Here is a 15,333-nt window from a genome sequence, read left to right as displayed (position 1 = left end):
TCAAACACTTGGAGAGTCAAGTGTTATGGCATTTGCTGTTTTGGTCATCTTACTTTCAAACCATTAACAGCCAACATAAACAGATGTGGACCTGAAAGAGATACTTTGAAAGGGACCATCAGAACCATTTTTGTTCTGAAACTTCTGGTCAGGGGTCCGTTCAGATCACTGCAGAGCTGAAGGCAATAGGTTGAGACCCCAATAAACTTTATGCATATTGTGGACATGTGGGATGCCAAGATACTGAAGGTGCCTTCTGGAAGCTTCCAATCTATAAGATAGACACTTGTAAAAAAAAGTCTCTGGGCAGTGACCAGGCGCACAAGAAAGTGAAGGACTAGGAAGATGTTGGCTCCCATGCTGCTTTCCTGATGACAGTCAGGCATCATTCCTCTTGTACACTAAGCTGCTTGTTTTGAACCCACAGTTTCTTGTATCTCGTTTTGCTCTGTGGTCCTCCCGGACCAAACACCCCACCCCAAAGCACCGTGACCTGCGTGTTTCAGATGAGCTGTACCTAGAATAATTTTGATTGATAATCTGTCCTAGTTTCATCTGTCACCGTGATAAATCACCCTGACAAAAGATAATTTAGAGGAGAAAGTGAGCTCATCATTTTAGGTTTTAGTCCACTGTAGCAGGGAAGTCACGGTGGCAGGAACTTAAGACAGCTTGTCCTCCACAGTTAGGAACAAAGGGAAATCAATGCGCGCTCGTTCATTTGCTTCCTTCTCAGCTCCGCTCCCCTACTCTGACACAGTTCAGGACTTCATGCATATAGAGATGGCATCGCTCGCTGTAGATGAGCCTTTCCACAGTCATGCACCCCAGGCCAACCCAGTGTAGACAGATCCTCACTGAGATTCTCTTCCTGGGTAGCTCTAGGTTTGGTGAAGCTGACAATTGAAGCTAACTCTCATACTGTCTCGGGGATAGCGAAGCTATGACTGGACGGGTTCAAGGACCTGGGAGCTGGGTATGCATCCTGATGGTAAAGTGAACTAAATGATGGTGGAAGGGTGCCATGAAAAAAAAGTTAAGTCGGTGGGGGAGTGCAAACTATGGTGACACACCATAGGATATCTCTTGAAGCTACTGATTTGGGCTGGAGGCAGCGGAGACGTTGAAGGTCTTGAAGCTGTAGATCCTTTATCCCAGAACCATATTGTAAGTCTCAGTGATCTGTGAGGTGTGGACAATGGCTTGAACCACAGCTGGGGTATGTATCAAAGCTAGCACTGTCCTCTATTGAGTGGTGTGTCTTTATTGCTTCATAGAGAATTAGCCATTAGAAAGCATCGTTCCTACTGGGCATTGGTGGCGCATGTCTTTAATCCTAGTACTTGGGAGGCACAGGCAGAGGCAGGCGGATCCCTGTGAGTTACAGGCCAGCCTGGTCTACAGTGTGAGTTCCAGAACAGCCAAATCTACACAGAGAAACCCTGTCTTGAACCGCCCTCTCCCCCACCTTCCCAAAGGAAACCATCATTTCTATTTAATTTTCTACAGAACCATTATAGCATGGATTGTATGCATGCATAATCAGATCTGTTATGTTCAGCAAAGCCTGAGCCACTTTTACCTGCTCTCCTGTAGTTCCATGCAAATGTATTATGAGCTGTCTCAAGTGACAGCCCCATAAGATACCCATGATGAAGGTATCTTAAGGGGCTGTCACTTGATAATGCTGTCAAGGTGGTGGACACTCCCAGGAAGCTAGAACTTGAATTATTACCAGACAGTTTAGATTTTAGGGAGATCTGAACTTGTGGCCGGCCAGGCAGGTGTCCATCATCCTTCTCGGTTCAGCTGTTCTCCTATGGCCCTGAATGAAGAGACGGGTCATCTCAGGGAACTGCCGCCAGTTCCCCTGCAGACCTTTAGCTCAGGAACATGCAGTCCTGACGACCTTCCTGGTGATTTTCCACATTGGCACTGAGTTTTTTTTTTCGTCAATGATTTATATTGGGGATTAACTGAGACATTGGCCTGGCTACTTCCTCCTTGATGCTGCTCAGGGACTGATTGAAACGCCCCCTTTCCTGAAGTCACCTTCTCACACTGATCCTGCATCCCTCCTGTGGAGACTTCCACTCTGTGGCCTGCCTCGGTACAGTGAGCAGAAATCCAGCTTTGTTCCTGGAGCTTCCTGCCTGGTGTGTGTTGGGGGTAGGGAAGAGGTGGCAGTGTAGTGTTTAAGCCTCATAGCCGTGAGGAGACTGGGCACCAGGTGAGCACACAGTCGGACACCCAGTCAGGACGTCTTTGGAGATTCTCTAAACACTATAAACTCCTCGAAGTGGCACCACTTTCCTCTCGTCTCGCCTGTGCTCCCTCAAACGCACCCCCTTTGGTCTGACCAGTGGGTGTCTTTCCCCTTGTTGAACCTCACCACTTCCCACTATGCCAGGGCAAATTGCCGTGGTGGTAGTGGCTAATGATTAAGCCTTAATGTTAATAAAGTAAGACCAGTGACTGCCTCCTCTGGCCAGGACCACAGATGCACACCTCATAGACCTCTGCTGAGCTGGTGATACTTGCTTTGTTCCTGAAATGTCCCCCTACTCCTGAATGTAGTTTTTACATTCTAGAACATTAGCTTTCCCCTCTCATTTAGCTGAACTCCAGTGTGATAAAAATGAATCCCAGGGTTAGAAGGTGTGTTAATGGCATCCTGTCTGAGACGGTCCACCGTGAACCCCTCTCTGTGCTATGTATGGCTGCTGGCCCTGGAGGACAGAGCCCGCGCTTAACCCCACTTCCCTTACCCCATGACTCTGGTACTGTTGGAAGGCTTCTCACTGCTTCTTCCCACTGCATCTTTTTCTTGCCTTTATAGTGATGGTCCATGAGCAGATTTGGTTATAGGGCTGTTTATGACTCAGGTGGGGCATACTCTGCTAACACCGAGCTGCTGGGTGGGGCAGGCAGGGAAGACCTACATACTGTCATTTCAAAAAACAGAGGTGTTTCGGAAAGGGGAGGTTTGGGGGTCTAGTACCAGGTCAGAATTCTGGACAGATAATGCTATCAGAAAGGTGGATGGACTCTAGACATGGGGAATATTCAGGGACGTTCCAGTTCATGAGACCGCTTGACCACCAGTTATACAGGAAACTCAAAGTATCCTTAGAGAACATCCTAGTAATTGAATACCGCTTTGGTCAAGATCAGGATTTGGGGTGGTGTATGACTAACCCTATAGCTGTACCCATAGATCGATGACCTTCTGATAACAGCATTGCTCAGATACGGCACCTTACATCTGAAGATAGGGGTGGGGTTTCTCACATAGATCTGGTGGAGGATGAAGGGCAACACAGGTTTCCTTCTAGTCCTGGGCCTGAACCTTTTCCATACTTCTGATGCCCTGGGAGCCCTGCCTAAAGTTGAGTTTCTTTCTGCTGGCTGTAGCGGGGACATTCTATTCTTCCCCTCTCGGCAATCTGACTCCGTTCAATAACAAAGTGGCTCTTCCTCTGTCAAAGCTGAGTGTCTCTGGGCTACAATTTGTAGCCACAGACCCAGAATTTGCTGAGCCTCAAACACGACCTCGAGGCCACTTTCCTTCACATGTGCAGCCCACAACAATGTTAACCCATCTCCTCTGGGTTTAGAAACCCAGTGTGAACTCTACTTTCCAGCAAATTCTCTCTATCTTGTCTTTTAGTAAGAAGGTACACTACAGGCAGGAAAAGGCAGAGAGCAGGCCTTCTGTCAAACATTAAATTTAGACATCTAAGGACTGGGGAGAGTGCAGGATAGGCTAAGCAGTTCAGGCTGTATCAGTTGTGACCTTGGCCTCCTGACTGTAAGAGAAACAACCATGGTCACAACTTTTGGTCTGAGAACCAAAGGGTGTGTGTGTGTGTGTACACCTTTGTTGGAGTTGCGCCATGAGGTGACATTTAGCGACAATACTCTTAAAGAGCAGAGATGTGTCAGGAATACCCAGTGTGGCCTGTATGTAGCCTCTCAGTTTCTGATGGGAGCATGGAGAGTGGGTTTAGCAAGCTTTTGTTTGGGGCAGCCAGTGTGGTTTATAAGAGTCCCAGGATCCTGCTTGTTAAGATAAGGTTTATCCGTGCACAGTGGTCAGCATCACCCCGCCTGCTGGATTGGCCTTGTCATTCTAGGTAATGATATGTTCCAGAGAAGCTTTAGATGCCTTTAGATGCCTTCCCCATACAACAAAATAACAGGTTTTGGTGGCTGGGGACAGGAAAGGGGGCGTCTGGGGTACTGCACACATCTGTATTAGTGCACACATCTGCAGTCTCGGCTCTTGGAAGGTGGAGAAGGAGGTTTAGGACTTCAAGGTCACCTTCCTGGGTTACATGAGACCCTGTCTCAAAAAGCCTAAACAAACAGTACTAATAAATATAGCCTGACAATCTCTAATACAGAAATCTGGAGTGCATTTGAAATTTAGTGGAAAATTCTAGGTCTAACCTCATGTGACAGGTTGTAGTTAAACCTTGTGTGTGTTTTTAAATGTATTACATTTCCTGCAGGCCTGTTGATAAAGGTATATTTATTTTTAAAAATACATGGATTTCATATCTAGTTATGGGTGCGCCCACAAGATATTCCAATCATAGATGTAGATATTCCCAAAATCTCAAAAAAAAATTCACAGTCTAAAACCACAATTGTTTCAGATGATGTACAGAAACTGCGTGGGGAGATTGTGTAAAATTAAGTTTACCTTGCTGTAAGTCCATTTTCCAATGTAATGTTCACAGAACTGGAGAAGCAAGAGCGAACATGTCTAATGGCCAGTGCTCTGACTGTGGATGCTCAGCAAGACCCTGAAGTGCAGACTGGGTGCCCCTCCCAGTTACTGCATCGCTGGATTGTTGTGGTGTCTGTCCCAGCTCTTGACTAGGAAATTTACACAGTCCAGTTGAGGGTTGGTGGGCCCTATTGACACCATGCTTTGAGAGAAGTGGGGGACTCTGTTGATGGCTTCATGGGTAGAAGCAAGCACCAGGAGCTGAGTTTGGATCCCTTGAACCTAGTGTTTGGGTGCGTGTATTTATGTATGTATGTGTGTATTTGTTTATTTACTTAATTTACTTATTTTTCAAAGCAAAACTGGGTTTCTCTGTGTAGCTTTGGCGTCTGTCCTGGAACTCGCTCTTGTAGATGAGGCTGTCCTCGAACTCACAGAGATCTGCCTGCCTTTACCTCCCAACTGCTGGGATTAAAGGTTTATGCCACCACTGCCTGGCGTAAAACCAGGCTTTGGGGATAGAGTGACACAGACACAGGAGGACTGTTGGGTCTTGCTGTCAAGCTAGCCTAGATGATAAATGCTGAGCTGAGTTCAGGTTTAATCAGAGACCCTGTCTCAAGGCAGTAAAGGAGACTGTGCTAGTGCAATATGAAAACATTCTTCTTTGGTGTCTAAGTGCAAACCCTTGAATTGTGTGTGCGCACCCCCCTCCCCCCACACACACAGAGAGAAAAGAAATAGAAGTAGAGCTCAGGGTGTCCCATCAGTGCCACAGAGAAATGGTAGACAGTTGTAATGTCGCTCTTGCTTTTCAAGTAAGTCAGACTATTTTAATTCCGGCAAGAATTAGAAATAAATGTAGAAAAATTTGATAGACTCAACCATACCATTTCTGTTTTGGTTTAAAGGATTTCTATCTATCTGCTATTTTAAGTAATTTAAAATAATTTGATCCAGGATAATAGATTATCCTGTACTTCCAAATTAAACCATATAGTGCGGTAATTGAGTTAGGTGGAGAGGGTTGAAATCACACAAAGTTTACCAGCCATATTAGGACATTGCTTGTAAGAGAATTGCTCAGGCTTCTATGCATTATCTTAGGGAAGATACTCTGCGTAAATTAAAACAGGAGGTTTTAATATCTAAAAGAGAAATAATTGTGAAGCAGGGCATGGAAGAAAATAACACAGGCTTTATAATGTGGTCTTGTTAGCCAGGCATGGTGGTGCATGCTTTTAATCCCAGCATTTAGGAGACAGAGGTAGGGGGATCTCTGTGAGTTCGAGGCCAACCTGGTCTACAGAGTGAGTTCCAGGACAGCTAGGGATACACAGACCTTATCTCTAAAAATCAAAACAAACAACAAAGTGGTCTTGTCCATCTCTGGAATAAAGATGAGACAGTAACATTAAGCTCTCCTCTTCCTATTTTAATGCCAGATTTCTATGTAAGCAGGCTGGTACCCCACACACCCGCCTTCAACTACACCTTCAGTGAAATGGCCAGAGAAGCGTGCTTAGTCCGTCCTTGCAGTAGAAGAAGCAGCCTTTAGAATCACTTTCGAGCATGATTAAAGCACAGTGCTGTTTGCGTAGGCTCGGGGGATCTTGGGCGCTTGGGGCTGCCCTAGATAGCTAGCTTTCTTACTCCTTCAGCCCGGTGCTACGAGAAATCGAAAATCATTATGTCAGTATCATGTCACATCTCCTAAGCCAGGCTTTCTGTATTCACAGAAAATAAGCAAGTTTGGGGCAAGAGCCTCTTTTGTGCCACCTGGACAAGGCCCAGCTGAAATTGCATGTCGCACAGAGGCCTGACTGCTCAAAAAGCCCTGAATGACTGCCCAGAGAGTGCCCTGGGCTGGAGGGTGCTCGGTGGATCTGTGGACATTGTCATTCAGGTCTGGTTTCTGGTAATTAGCACTCCTGCCTGGGCTCGGCTGTCAGTGAGCCTTTATGACAAATTGCAAAATCTGCACGGCCTTCTGAGAGATGGATAAGGAGGCCCAATGGCACTACAGGAGATATTGGCAGCGAGGGCTCTGAACAGGGATGCTCTCCGAAGGTTCTCCCCCCTTCCCCCCAAAAAAACCCGGAACCTAGAAACCCTTTTCTAAATGCGCCGGAAAGTATACATTCAGTTACAGAGTTGGGATCTGAAAAGATTTTGACAGGCTGGAATGATAGGCTCAATTTAATAGGGTGAAATGGGAGTAGAAATAAATGGAAAGTTTTTTATTGGGGGTTTGAAAAATACCAGCAGTTCTGCAAGGAGGGGGGAACAGGGTGAGGGGTGTAACTGAGGAACGGCCTTCATATGGTGGCTTACTGCCATCTAGAACTCCAGCCCTGAGGGATCTGAGATGCTTTTCTGGCCCGGCGTGCACATGACGCACAGACATGCAGATAAAACACCCCGATACACAGCCGGGCAGTGGTGGCGCACACCTTTAAGCCTAGCACTCGGCAGGTGGACTTGTGTGAGTTCGAGGCCAGCCTGGTCTACAAAACAAGTTCCAGGATAGCCAGGCTGTTATACAGAGAAACCCTGTCTCTAAAACAGCCCCCCAGTAACACCCACATACCTAAAATAATAAACTAGGCGGTGGGGAACGGTATCAGCTGAGTGTCTAGCCTGAGAAGGTGACAGGCACCTTCACCTGCACAGCGTGATCTGGAGACAGGACAGTCCAGGACACAGTCTCCCTTGAAAGACAGCAAGGCATTTGTGTGGAGGCCTATAAGAGCAACTGGGGGAGTCTGAAGGATGAAACCCTAAGTAAGGCCCTTGTCTTACCCATCTGCTTCAAGATCCAGCAGGCCTCTTGTGTCTGTTCTAAACATGCTGACTTAGGCGTGGGGCAATTGTTTGTTTGTGTTTTGTTTCTGTTTGTTTCAGAGCAGGGGGTGGGTGGCCCAGGGTACTTTGTGGCATCATGATGCCTTTGCCCTCCGTGCTGTGCATGTTCTGTGAGGTTTTGAAACAGGTAGCTGAAGGGCCAAGTCACTGTGAGGCCACGAACGTTTCAGGCTGTAATGAACTGTGAGTCAGGGCTTCTGTGAGCATAGTTTACTTTATTCTGCCCAGGCAGGGATGTGGTCACCGTCTTGCTAGAGACAGAGTGTGTGTGGGTGGTTAGTGACTTCTTGTTTCTTTGGTCAAGTATCTGACAGAAACAACTTGAAAGAGGCAGGATTGATTCTCATCTTAACGGGAAAAGCTTCCTACTTGGCTCAGTTTAATTCTTTCTGGTATGAGCTTATAGCGGCCACTTCTCATAGGGTGCCCTCTGGAAAGAAACAGTATTAAGGTTTTGTTTTTTTTTTTTTTTTTTTTTTTAACCCTCAAAGCCTGCCCCTGGTGACCTCATCTACCAGCTAGAGGAAAACACTGTTTACTTATGTTACTCTGTGCCCAGCAAAGTGCTTAGTACCCAGGAGAGCTTGGATAAGAAGATAGGGGTTCTTGTTCAGGCATACAGTGAGTCTGGAAAATCCGACACAGTACAGGCCACAATGCCATGACCTGGTGCACTGACACTTCCGATGTGTCATGCTAATGCTTGCGTTAAAGTGATTCAGGGGCCAGGTGGTGGCAGCACACGCCTTTATTTCCAGCACTTGGAGGCAGAGGCCCATGCATCTCTGTGAGTTCGAAGCCATCCTGGTCTACAAATCAAGAACAGCCAAGGCTACAAAGAGAAACCCTTTCTGCAAAACAAAACAAAACAACGATGCCAGATCTAGCTCAACATGGCCAGGAAGCACATGGCAGATGATTGGCTTTAGACCTGATCTTTTCAAAGAGGCAGACTAAAGGCCACTAGGTTCTGGAGCTGTGTGGTGTAGAGTATATATAGATTTGTAGCTCTGGTTCCTGGAATTGTATGAAGTGACTCATTGAACCAATCTTAGAAAGTCTACAATTTCAAGAGTGCATCTTCTTTCCCGTAGTCCTTTGCCTCCTCAGCCTCTGGGACAATGTTTTTCTGTCAGAGTGTAGTCCTGTCACGTCACAGTGTAAGATTTCAGGATTCTAACAGCATAAGAATGAGAAGTTTGGGCCAGTCATGGCGGCCCAATCCAGAACTCAGGAGGCAGAGACAGGTGGATCTCCGTGAGTTTGAGTCCAGTCTGTTTTACAAAGAGAGTTCCAAGACATCTAGGGCTGTTACACAGAGAAACCCTGTCTCAGAAAAAGAAAACAAAACAACACCCCCCCCCAAGGTTAAAAAAAACGAAAAAGAATGAAAATATTTTTTTGTTCAGATGTTTTTCCTTAATTCAAGATTATAAGGCTTGGAGAAGGTTGAGTCACCTCCATCCCCCATATATACACAGGTGAGACTAGATAGCAGCTCATGCAGAAACCACATTTTGGGGGCTTCGGCTTCCACATTGTTGAGCTTCCTTTCGTTGCTGTTCTTGACAGCCACAAAAGTCTCTCTTGCCTGTGTGTAATGAGGCGACCACAGGGAGAAGCTTGGATGAAGAAGAAAATGACATTGAGAAATAAAGACTAAAACAGAACTGGACTCATTTTCTTCCAGGAGGGGGGAAGGAGAGAGAGAGAGAGAGAGAGAGAGAGAGAGAGAGAGAGAGACAGAGACAGAGACAGAGACAGAGACAGAGACTGACCCTGACCGACCTTTGTTCTTTCCAACTCAGCATTTTTTAGGTGAAAGCCAACAAGAGCACAAAGACTTTTGTTCTGAACTTTTCTTGTTGTGTTTTATAGACAGAGTTTCTCTGTGTAGCCCTGGCTTTCTTGGATTTTCCTCTGTAGATCAGGCTGACGTCAGAGATCCACTTGCCTCTGTCTCCCGAGTGCGGGGATTAAAGGTGTACACTACCATGTCCAGTTTTACTGGAATTTTCTAATAAGGTACTTTTCAATTCTTGGTGACTGAACAAAATTTAAAGTTAATTGATCTTTATTTTAATTAACCTTAATAAACTTTTTTTCTCAGACAGAGTACTATTTTTCTGTCAGGAATAAACTGAAAAAAGCTCCAATTAGGAAAAAACCAAAGTCTCACCTATCCCAGACTGATCTGAAATCTCTTATCCTCCTACCTCTACCTCCTAAGTATTGGTTTCAGGTAACACCATTGCTTGGTTTATATGTTCTAGGGAGCTAGCCCAGGGCCAGGCAAGCACCCCACCAGCTGCCCCAGTTCAAAATTCTATTTTTCTTTTAGGATTGATTTTTATTCAATGTATATGAGTGTTCTGTCTGCATTCGTTTATGCATGTATGCGGTTTCTATGAAGATCACAAGAGGGTACCAGATCCCCTTGAACTGGGGTTACAGATGATGGTGCAAGAGCAGCCACTGGCCTTAACCATTGAGCCACCTCTCCAGCCTTTCCAATTAAAAAATCTTGAATCCTGTTTCTAGTCTTAGCTTTTAGGGTAGTGCTTCTTAACCTGTTGTTCTCTCCTGCTTTGGGATTGCATATCGGATATTTACATTATGGTTCATAACAATAGTACATACAGTTACAGTGAACTAATTTATGGTTGTGGTCACAGCCACATAATAAATTGTATTAAAGGGTTGCAACATTAGGAAGCACTGTTTTAAGATTTTTTTTTATCCTTAAGTAGTCCTCCTTATTATAAATTCTTTTTTCTTGCAGGTAGAAATGAATTGATAGCCAGATACATCAAACTCAGGACAGGGAAGACAAGGACCAGGAAGCAGGTACAGTACCCGCCTGCAAGGTTTGCATGTGAGCGAATGGCCCCGAGACATTGGGCTGCCTTGGCTGCTGTGCTTCAGCAATAGGAGCCCCAGTCCCAGTGCCCTGTAAGGAGTCTGCCCTGCCCTGTATGTGGCCTGGAGTGTCTTTCTCCCACTCTTCATTCATTTCTGTGGCCTGCACTAGTGTGATGTCATACACACATGGCATGGTTCACTGCCAAGCCAGGATCTGAACCTCCTCTTGCTAAGGTGTTTTCAGTCCTGCCATTTTTTCCCCCACCTCCCTAGTTGCAGAAGACTGCAGGTGCACTTCTCCTGGCAAGCCAAGAGATTTGGAGGTTCTGTGTATTTTAACATCCTGAAACGATTATGTAATTATCATGCTTTCAATGAAGTCCACCAGTGGCCTTTAGCAATGGCCTAAATGCGATACTGAGCCATACACTTCCAGGGCACTGTGGCTTTTTTAGCAATGGCCTTATGTCAGCCTCTGCTGCTGCAACTATGAAGCAGTTACAATTTTTATATGCTGCAGAACAGGAATGGGACTTCTCTTCTGACTCTGTCCAGGGCTCTATCTTCCCTGGTTCTTTTGGACACAAAGCCATCCATATTTCCGATGTGATCGAATTCACAGTTGGAATGGGTGGGAGATCAGTCTCTAAAATCAGAAAAAGAAAGTAAAACAAATAACGCATGTGACGGGTGACTCGTTAATGGGAAAACACATGTATGTTTTTTAATGTTAACCTACTTGGAATGGCACAGCACAGAGTTCAGCAGCTGCAGCCAACTAGATGTGGTAGAATATATCTCTATTCCCAGCTACTTGGGAGTCTGAGATTTCTGGATCTTTTAAGCCCCAATTCAAGACCGCTCGGGCAACATAGTGAGAGGCCTCACCTCAAAATAATTAAAAGGAGGTGAGGGGGCTGTGCCTGAGGCCTGAATGCAGCCAGCTCAACCTTGTCTCCTTAAAGCTGAGCTGCAGTGTGCGCACCCTCCTACCACACCCCTCGAGAAAGCTTACCTCTCTGGAGTGTGGATCAAGGGGCTGAGCAATCCCCCAGAAATGCTGTCTGTGCTGACCCCTTGCTGAGTCAGCAGACAGCTCAGGCAGGCACTGTCTGCTGGGGATGCACCCAGCTATGGCCCTCAGTGAGTCAGGGCATAGAGGAGAGTCTGGGTGAAAATGAGTATCCACAGGAGCCAGATGGAGGGGGTGAAGAGGATGGGGGAGCCCCTGCTTCTCTGAAAACGGAAAGAAAGTGAATTATTGAAACTCCAAAACCAAATTTGACCACCAAAAGATCTTTACTCCTGCCCAGTCCCGCTGTTAAGAATCACTGGAGATTTTGAGATGAGTAACTGCCAGAAAGCCTATGGCCTTGTAATGGGAAGGAGGTTGACAGTCTCCTAATGCAGACTGGCGTCGGGTCTCAAATGCTGAACTGGCTTTTAGCTGGTGAGCTCTGGTCATTTGCCTGGCGACCCCTTCACTCGGGGCTTTTTTAAATTTAATCAAGTCCCACTGAAATAGATGCTGGTTTGCGTGCCCGGTGTGTGTCAGAGGCCTAACTCATCGCCATCTTCAGGGTGCCTGTAAGCCATATTCGGCGACACCTCTCCAGCGTGCAGTGCCGCAAAGCGGAGTGGTTTTCCACCCCAGACTTTAACTGACGGCCCGGCTGGCTGGCTGTAGTCACACATTGTGTTTTGTAATAATATGCAGATCCACTTGGCACACAGGCGATTCCCGAAAGAATCGAAGGGCTAAAGACATTTTAAAGGCGGGGAGGGGGGAATGGCTCTGCTAACTGGGTCCCATTTCTCTTGGCGATCTAATTTATGGTGTCAGTATTATTTCAGCGTTTGCCACAGAACCTAGAGTCCTCCGGGAGATCAGAACTCCCTCACAGCCTCCGCTTTGAGTCTGTAGAACACGTTCATTTATGAACAGTCCGCTCTCAATTGAGAAAGGGCGATTTTTCTCTCCTGACACAGAGGTGTAATTATTTTCATTTCCCTCTACCCCTGCCTTTTTAATTTCATAAAAATGCTCTCCCCTTCTCACGGCTTTGCAAATGAGGTTTCCCCCAACATTCACCTGTGATCTCTTCAGGCTGGAACACGGGAGGTGAGCCCGCCCAAACTTATGAATCAAGTCCCTGCAGTGAGGACCCCATCCAGAACGCTTTAGATCAGTGCTGGGGGCTTGGTGTCTGGCTGGGACTGTCTGTTCCTAACCGCAGAGCTTCGTTGAGATGCAAATAACCTCCCCTCCCCCCGCCCCTCCCAAGGAGTAGCGATTTTATATTTGATTTCCTTTTTTTGTTGTTTTTTGTTTTTTTGTTTTTGTTTTTCTCGTTTTGTTCCCCCCGCATAAACCCGACAAATGTAGGTGTCTAGTCATATACAGGTCTTAGCAAGAAAGAAAGTTCGAGAAATTCAAGCCGCCATTAAGGTACGTCTGGCTTGCCCAGTTGTAGGGGGCTTTTCATCTCCATGGTTACAGGCTTTTCCTTTGTTTTCCTCCCTTCCCCTACCCTGCAGGTGTCTAGTCACATTCAGGTTCTTGCCAGAAGGAAATCTCGTGATTTTCATTCCAAGCTAAAGGTATGCGCTTTTCTGCTTTTTGGCTCGTGGTTGCTATGCACCTCACTTCCTGTTTTCCATGGTGACTGGTGAATGCCTGGTGCCGGGATTCTTGTAACCTAGCTTCCTAGCATGTGAGAGCTGTTTACATTTCTTTGTGTCTAATCTCTCTGTACTGGCCTCACGTTAAACTCTGTGTGTGTGTGTGTGTGTGTGAGTGTGTGCGTGTTCCCAGTAACAACGCAAACGCAGCGGAGAGCTGGCCTTGATCACTTCAGCACAGACACATGATTAAAAAAGAAAACAAAATAAAACTATTCTAATAACCGCCCTGTAGCACTGAGCTAGCAATTTGCACCCAGAGAAACAGTTGATATATACTTAAGAAAAGAAAAGAAATAAATCATTCCCTAGAGTTGTGAAATGACTTTATAACACACATTTAGAAATGACTCTTCCTTTGTATTTTTTAAAAAATGCTTAGGGGAACTGGAGAGATGGCTCAGTGACTGAGAACTCTGCTGCGCCTCCAGAGAACAGAGGTTCAGTTCCCAGCATCTTAGCTGCACCCCACAACCATCTGCAACTCCAGTTCCAGAGGTTCGATGCCGTTTTCTGGCCTCTGCCAGCAAAACACACAGGCACATAGATAACAGTAGTAGTTGTAGTAGTAGTAATAATAATAATAATCTTAAGAAAATGCATTTTCATGTATGTCATTGAACACAGTATTTCCATCAGAAAATATTGTCTGACGTGTCGTTTATTTTAAATAGGTCTCTTTGAGTAGAGAAGTCTAAACCAGGCATGGTAGCTTTTACTGGTGATCCTGTTACGTAGGAGGCAGAGGCAGGGAGGATTGCTACAAATTCATAATAGGGTATTATCTCAAAAATAGAGGAGAGAGCTACAGATATGGCCATAAGCAAAAAAAAAAAAAGATGAATCTTGGAGATAGCTGAATTCTCAAACTTGTATGCCGGTTTATTGTAGAGCTTTTTATATATGCCTCATTTAAAAATCCTCTCCACTGGCACACAGAAATCTAATCAGGCCAAATCAAAGAAAATTAAAATGCCCATGTTTTAATAAATGCAGCACTCTCGGGGGTGGCCGAGAGCATGGCAGGAGAGACAGAAAACCAGGCAGCACATGCAAAACTCCTCTTGGCCTCCACTTAAATACCCTGTGGGAGTGATCAGGGAGGAGTCAGGACCCTGCATGCTGGGATTTGGAGTCCAGACCAACACAGCTCCCAGGCCAGGGGACTGGAATGGATGCCAGGGGCTGGGGTGATGCTCCCAACTTAACATCCCACCTCTCATATTACTTTAAGTAAAATTTAAGAATTAAGACATTGACAATTTTTAGTTCCGAGTTCCTTTTCCCACTTCACAGTTTATAGTAAAGTGTGCACAACTTTTGTGTTTCTGCAATGCACTAATCCACAACCTCTGGGAAAATCTTGAGTTCATAGTAAAAATTAATTTAGAATCATGGTGTATCAAATGTTGCTGTTCTCACCCGCGCGTGCCCCCTCCCCCATTACATTTGTGGTTTTATTCCACACCAAAACAGTGTCATTTCATAGTGCTGAACACTGGGACCCCCTTTCCTGAATCCATCAACTTTAAAAATGCAATCCAGGCCAACTGGCATAGAGCTAGGATAGGGAGGGACAGAGGATGTGCGCTCTGCAGTGGGCAGCATGCTTGCTCGCTCGCTCGCACGTGTGGCTGATGGTGGCTGGCTTGGAGCTGCACTGGCTGAGCAGTTGGAAGGCTAAAGGAACTTTCTAGACCCTGCTTTTTAACCAGAGGTGCTGTACTCTCTCTGTGGATGTAACTACCCCAGCGCTTGCTCAAATTCTCACTCTGATTCTCATTTCTCTAGGCTAATGAATTAATGATGTACAAAGAAGTTTATAGTTATCAATTTTGTATTTCCATCTGTGATGTGACAAGCTATTTCTCCACTTGTGTGTGTTCCCTGTAGGCTTCTAGGGTGGGGGTGAGGAGGGTGGGGGTGGGAGCTGAACGAAAACCTCAGAAGGTGATAAAAACCTAACTAGCTATCCCTTTGAGGTATGAGAAATCTCTTAGAGGCTTTTCAACTTTCTTTAAATCAAACGTGTCATGATGTTATGCATACACCTGTATTCAGACAGACATGATTGTTTTTATATATTTGTTCTTAAACAATAAAAAATAATCTGCTTTCTCCCCACTTTCAACCCATTCTTGGGGGTAGGCCCAAGGGGGCAGGCTCAACATTTGAGCCCCAGAAGTGCC

The 15,333-nt window shown here is 45.7% G+C and overlaps 1 protein-coding gene across 10 annotated transcripts in view; it reads left to right on the top strand.

The window, feature by feature from the left end:
- Tead1 (TEA domain transcription factor 1) overlaps positions 1-15,333 on the top strand; it is a 229,963-nt gene that overhangs the window by 152,046 nt on the left and 62,584 nt on the right. For 4 of the 10 annotated variants that reach the window (XM_087908556.1, XM_087908555.1, XM_087908550.1 and 1 more), the window contains 3 exons: positions 10,383-10,447; positions 12,849-12,911; positions 13,001-13,063. In XM_087908556.1, the coding sequence (XP_087764682.1) occupies positions 10,383-10,447; positions 12,849-12,911; positions 13,001-13,063 (191 nt within the window). The remainder of the gene's footprint in view (positions 1-10,382; positions 10,448-12,848; positions 12,912-13,000; positions 13,064-15,333) is intronic. The other 6 variants (XM_087908551.1, XM_087908558.1, XM_087908559.1 and 3 more) reach the window with 3 other exon arrangements.

The sequence above is a fragment of the Myodes glareolus genome, chromosome 7 (genome assembly GCF_982192425.1).
Source record: "Myodes glareolus chromosome 7, mMyoGla1.1, whole genome shotgun sequence".
NCBI lineage: Eukaryota > Metazoa > Chordata > Mammalia > Rodentia > Cricetidae > Myodes > Myodes glareolus.
This window is presented reverse-complemented; position numbering and strand designations above follow the sequence as displayed.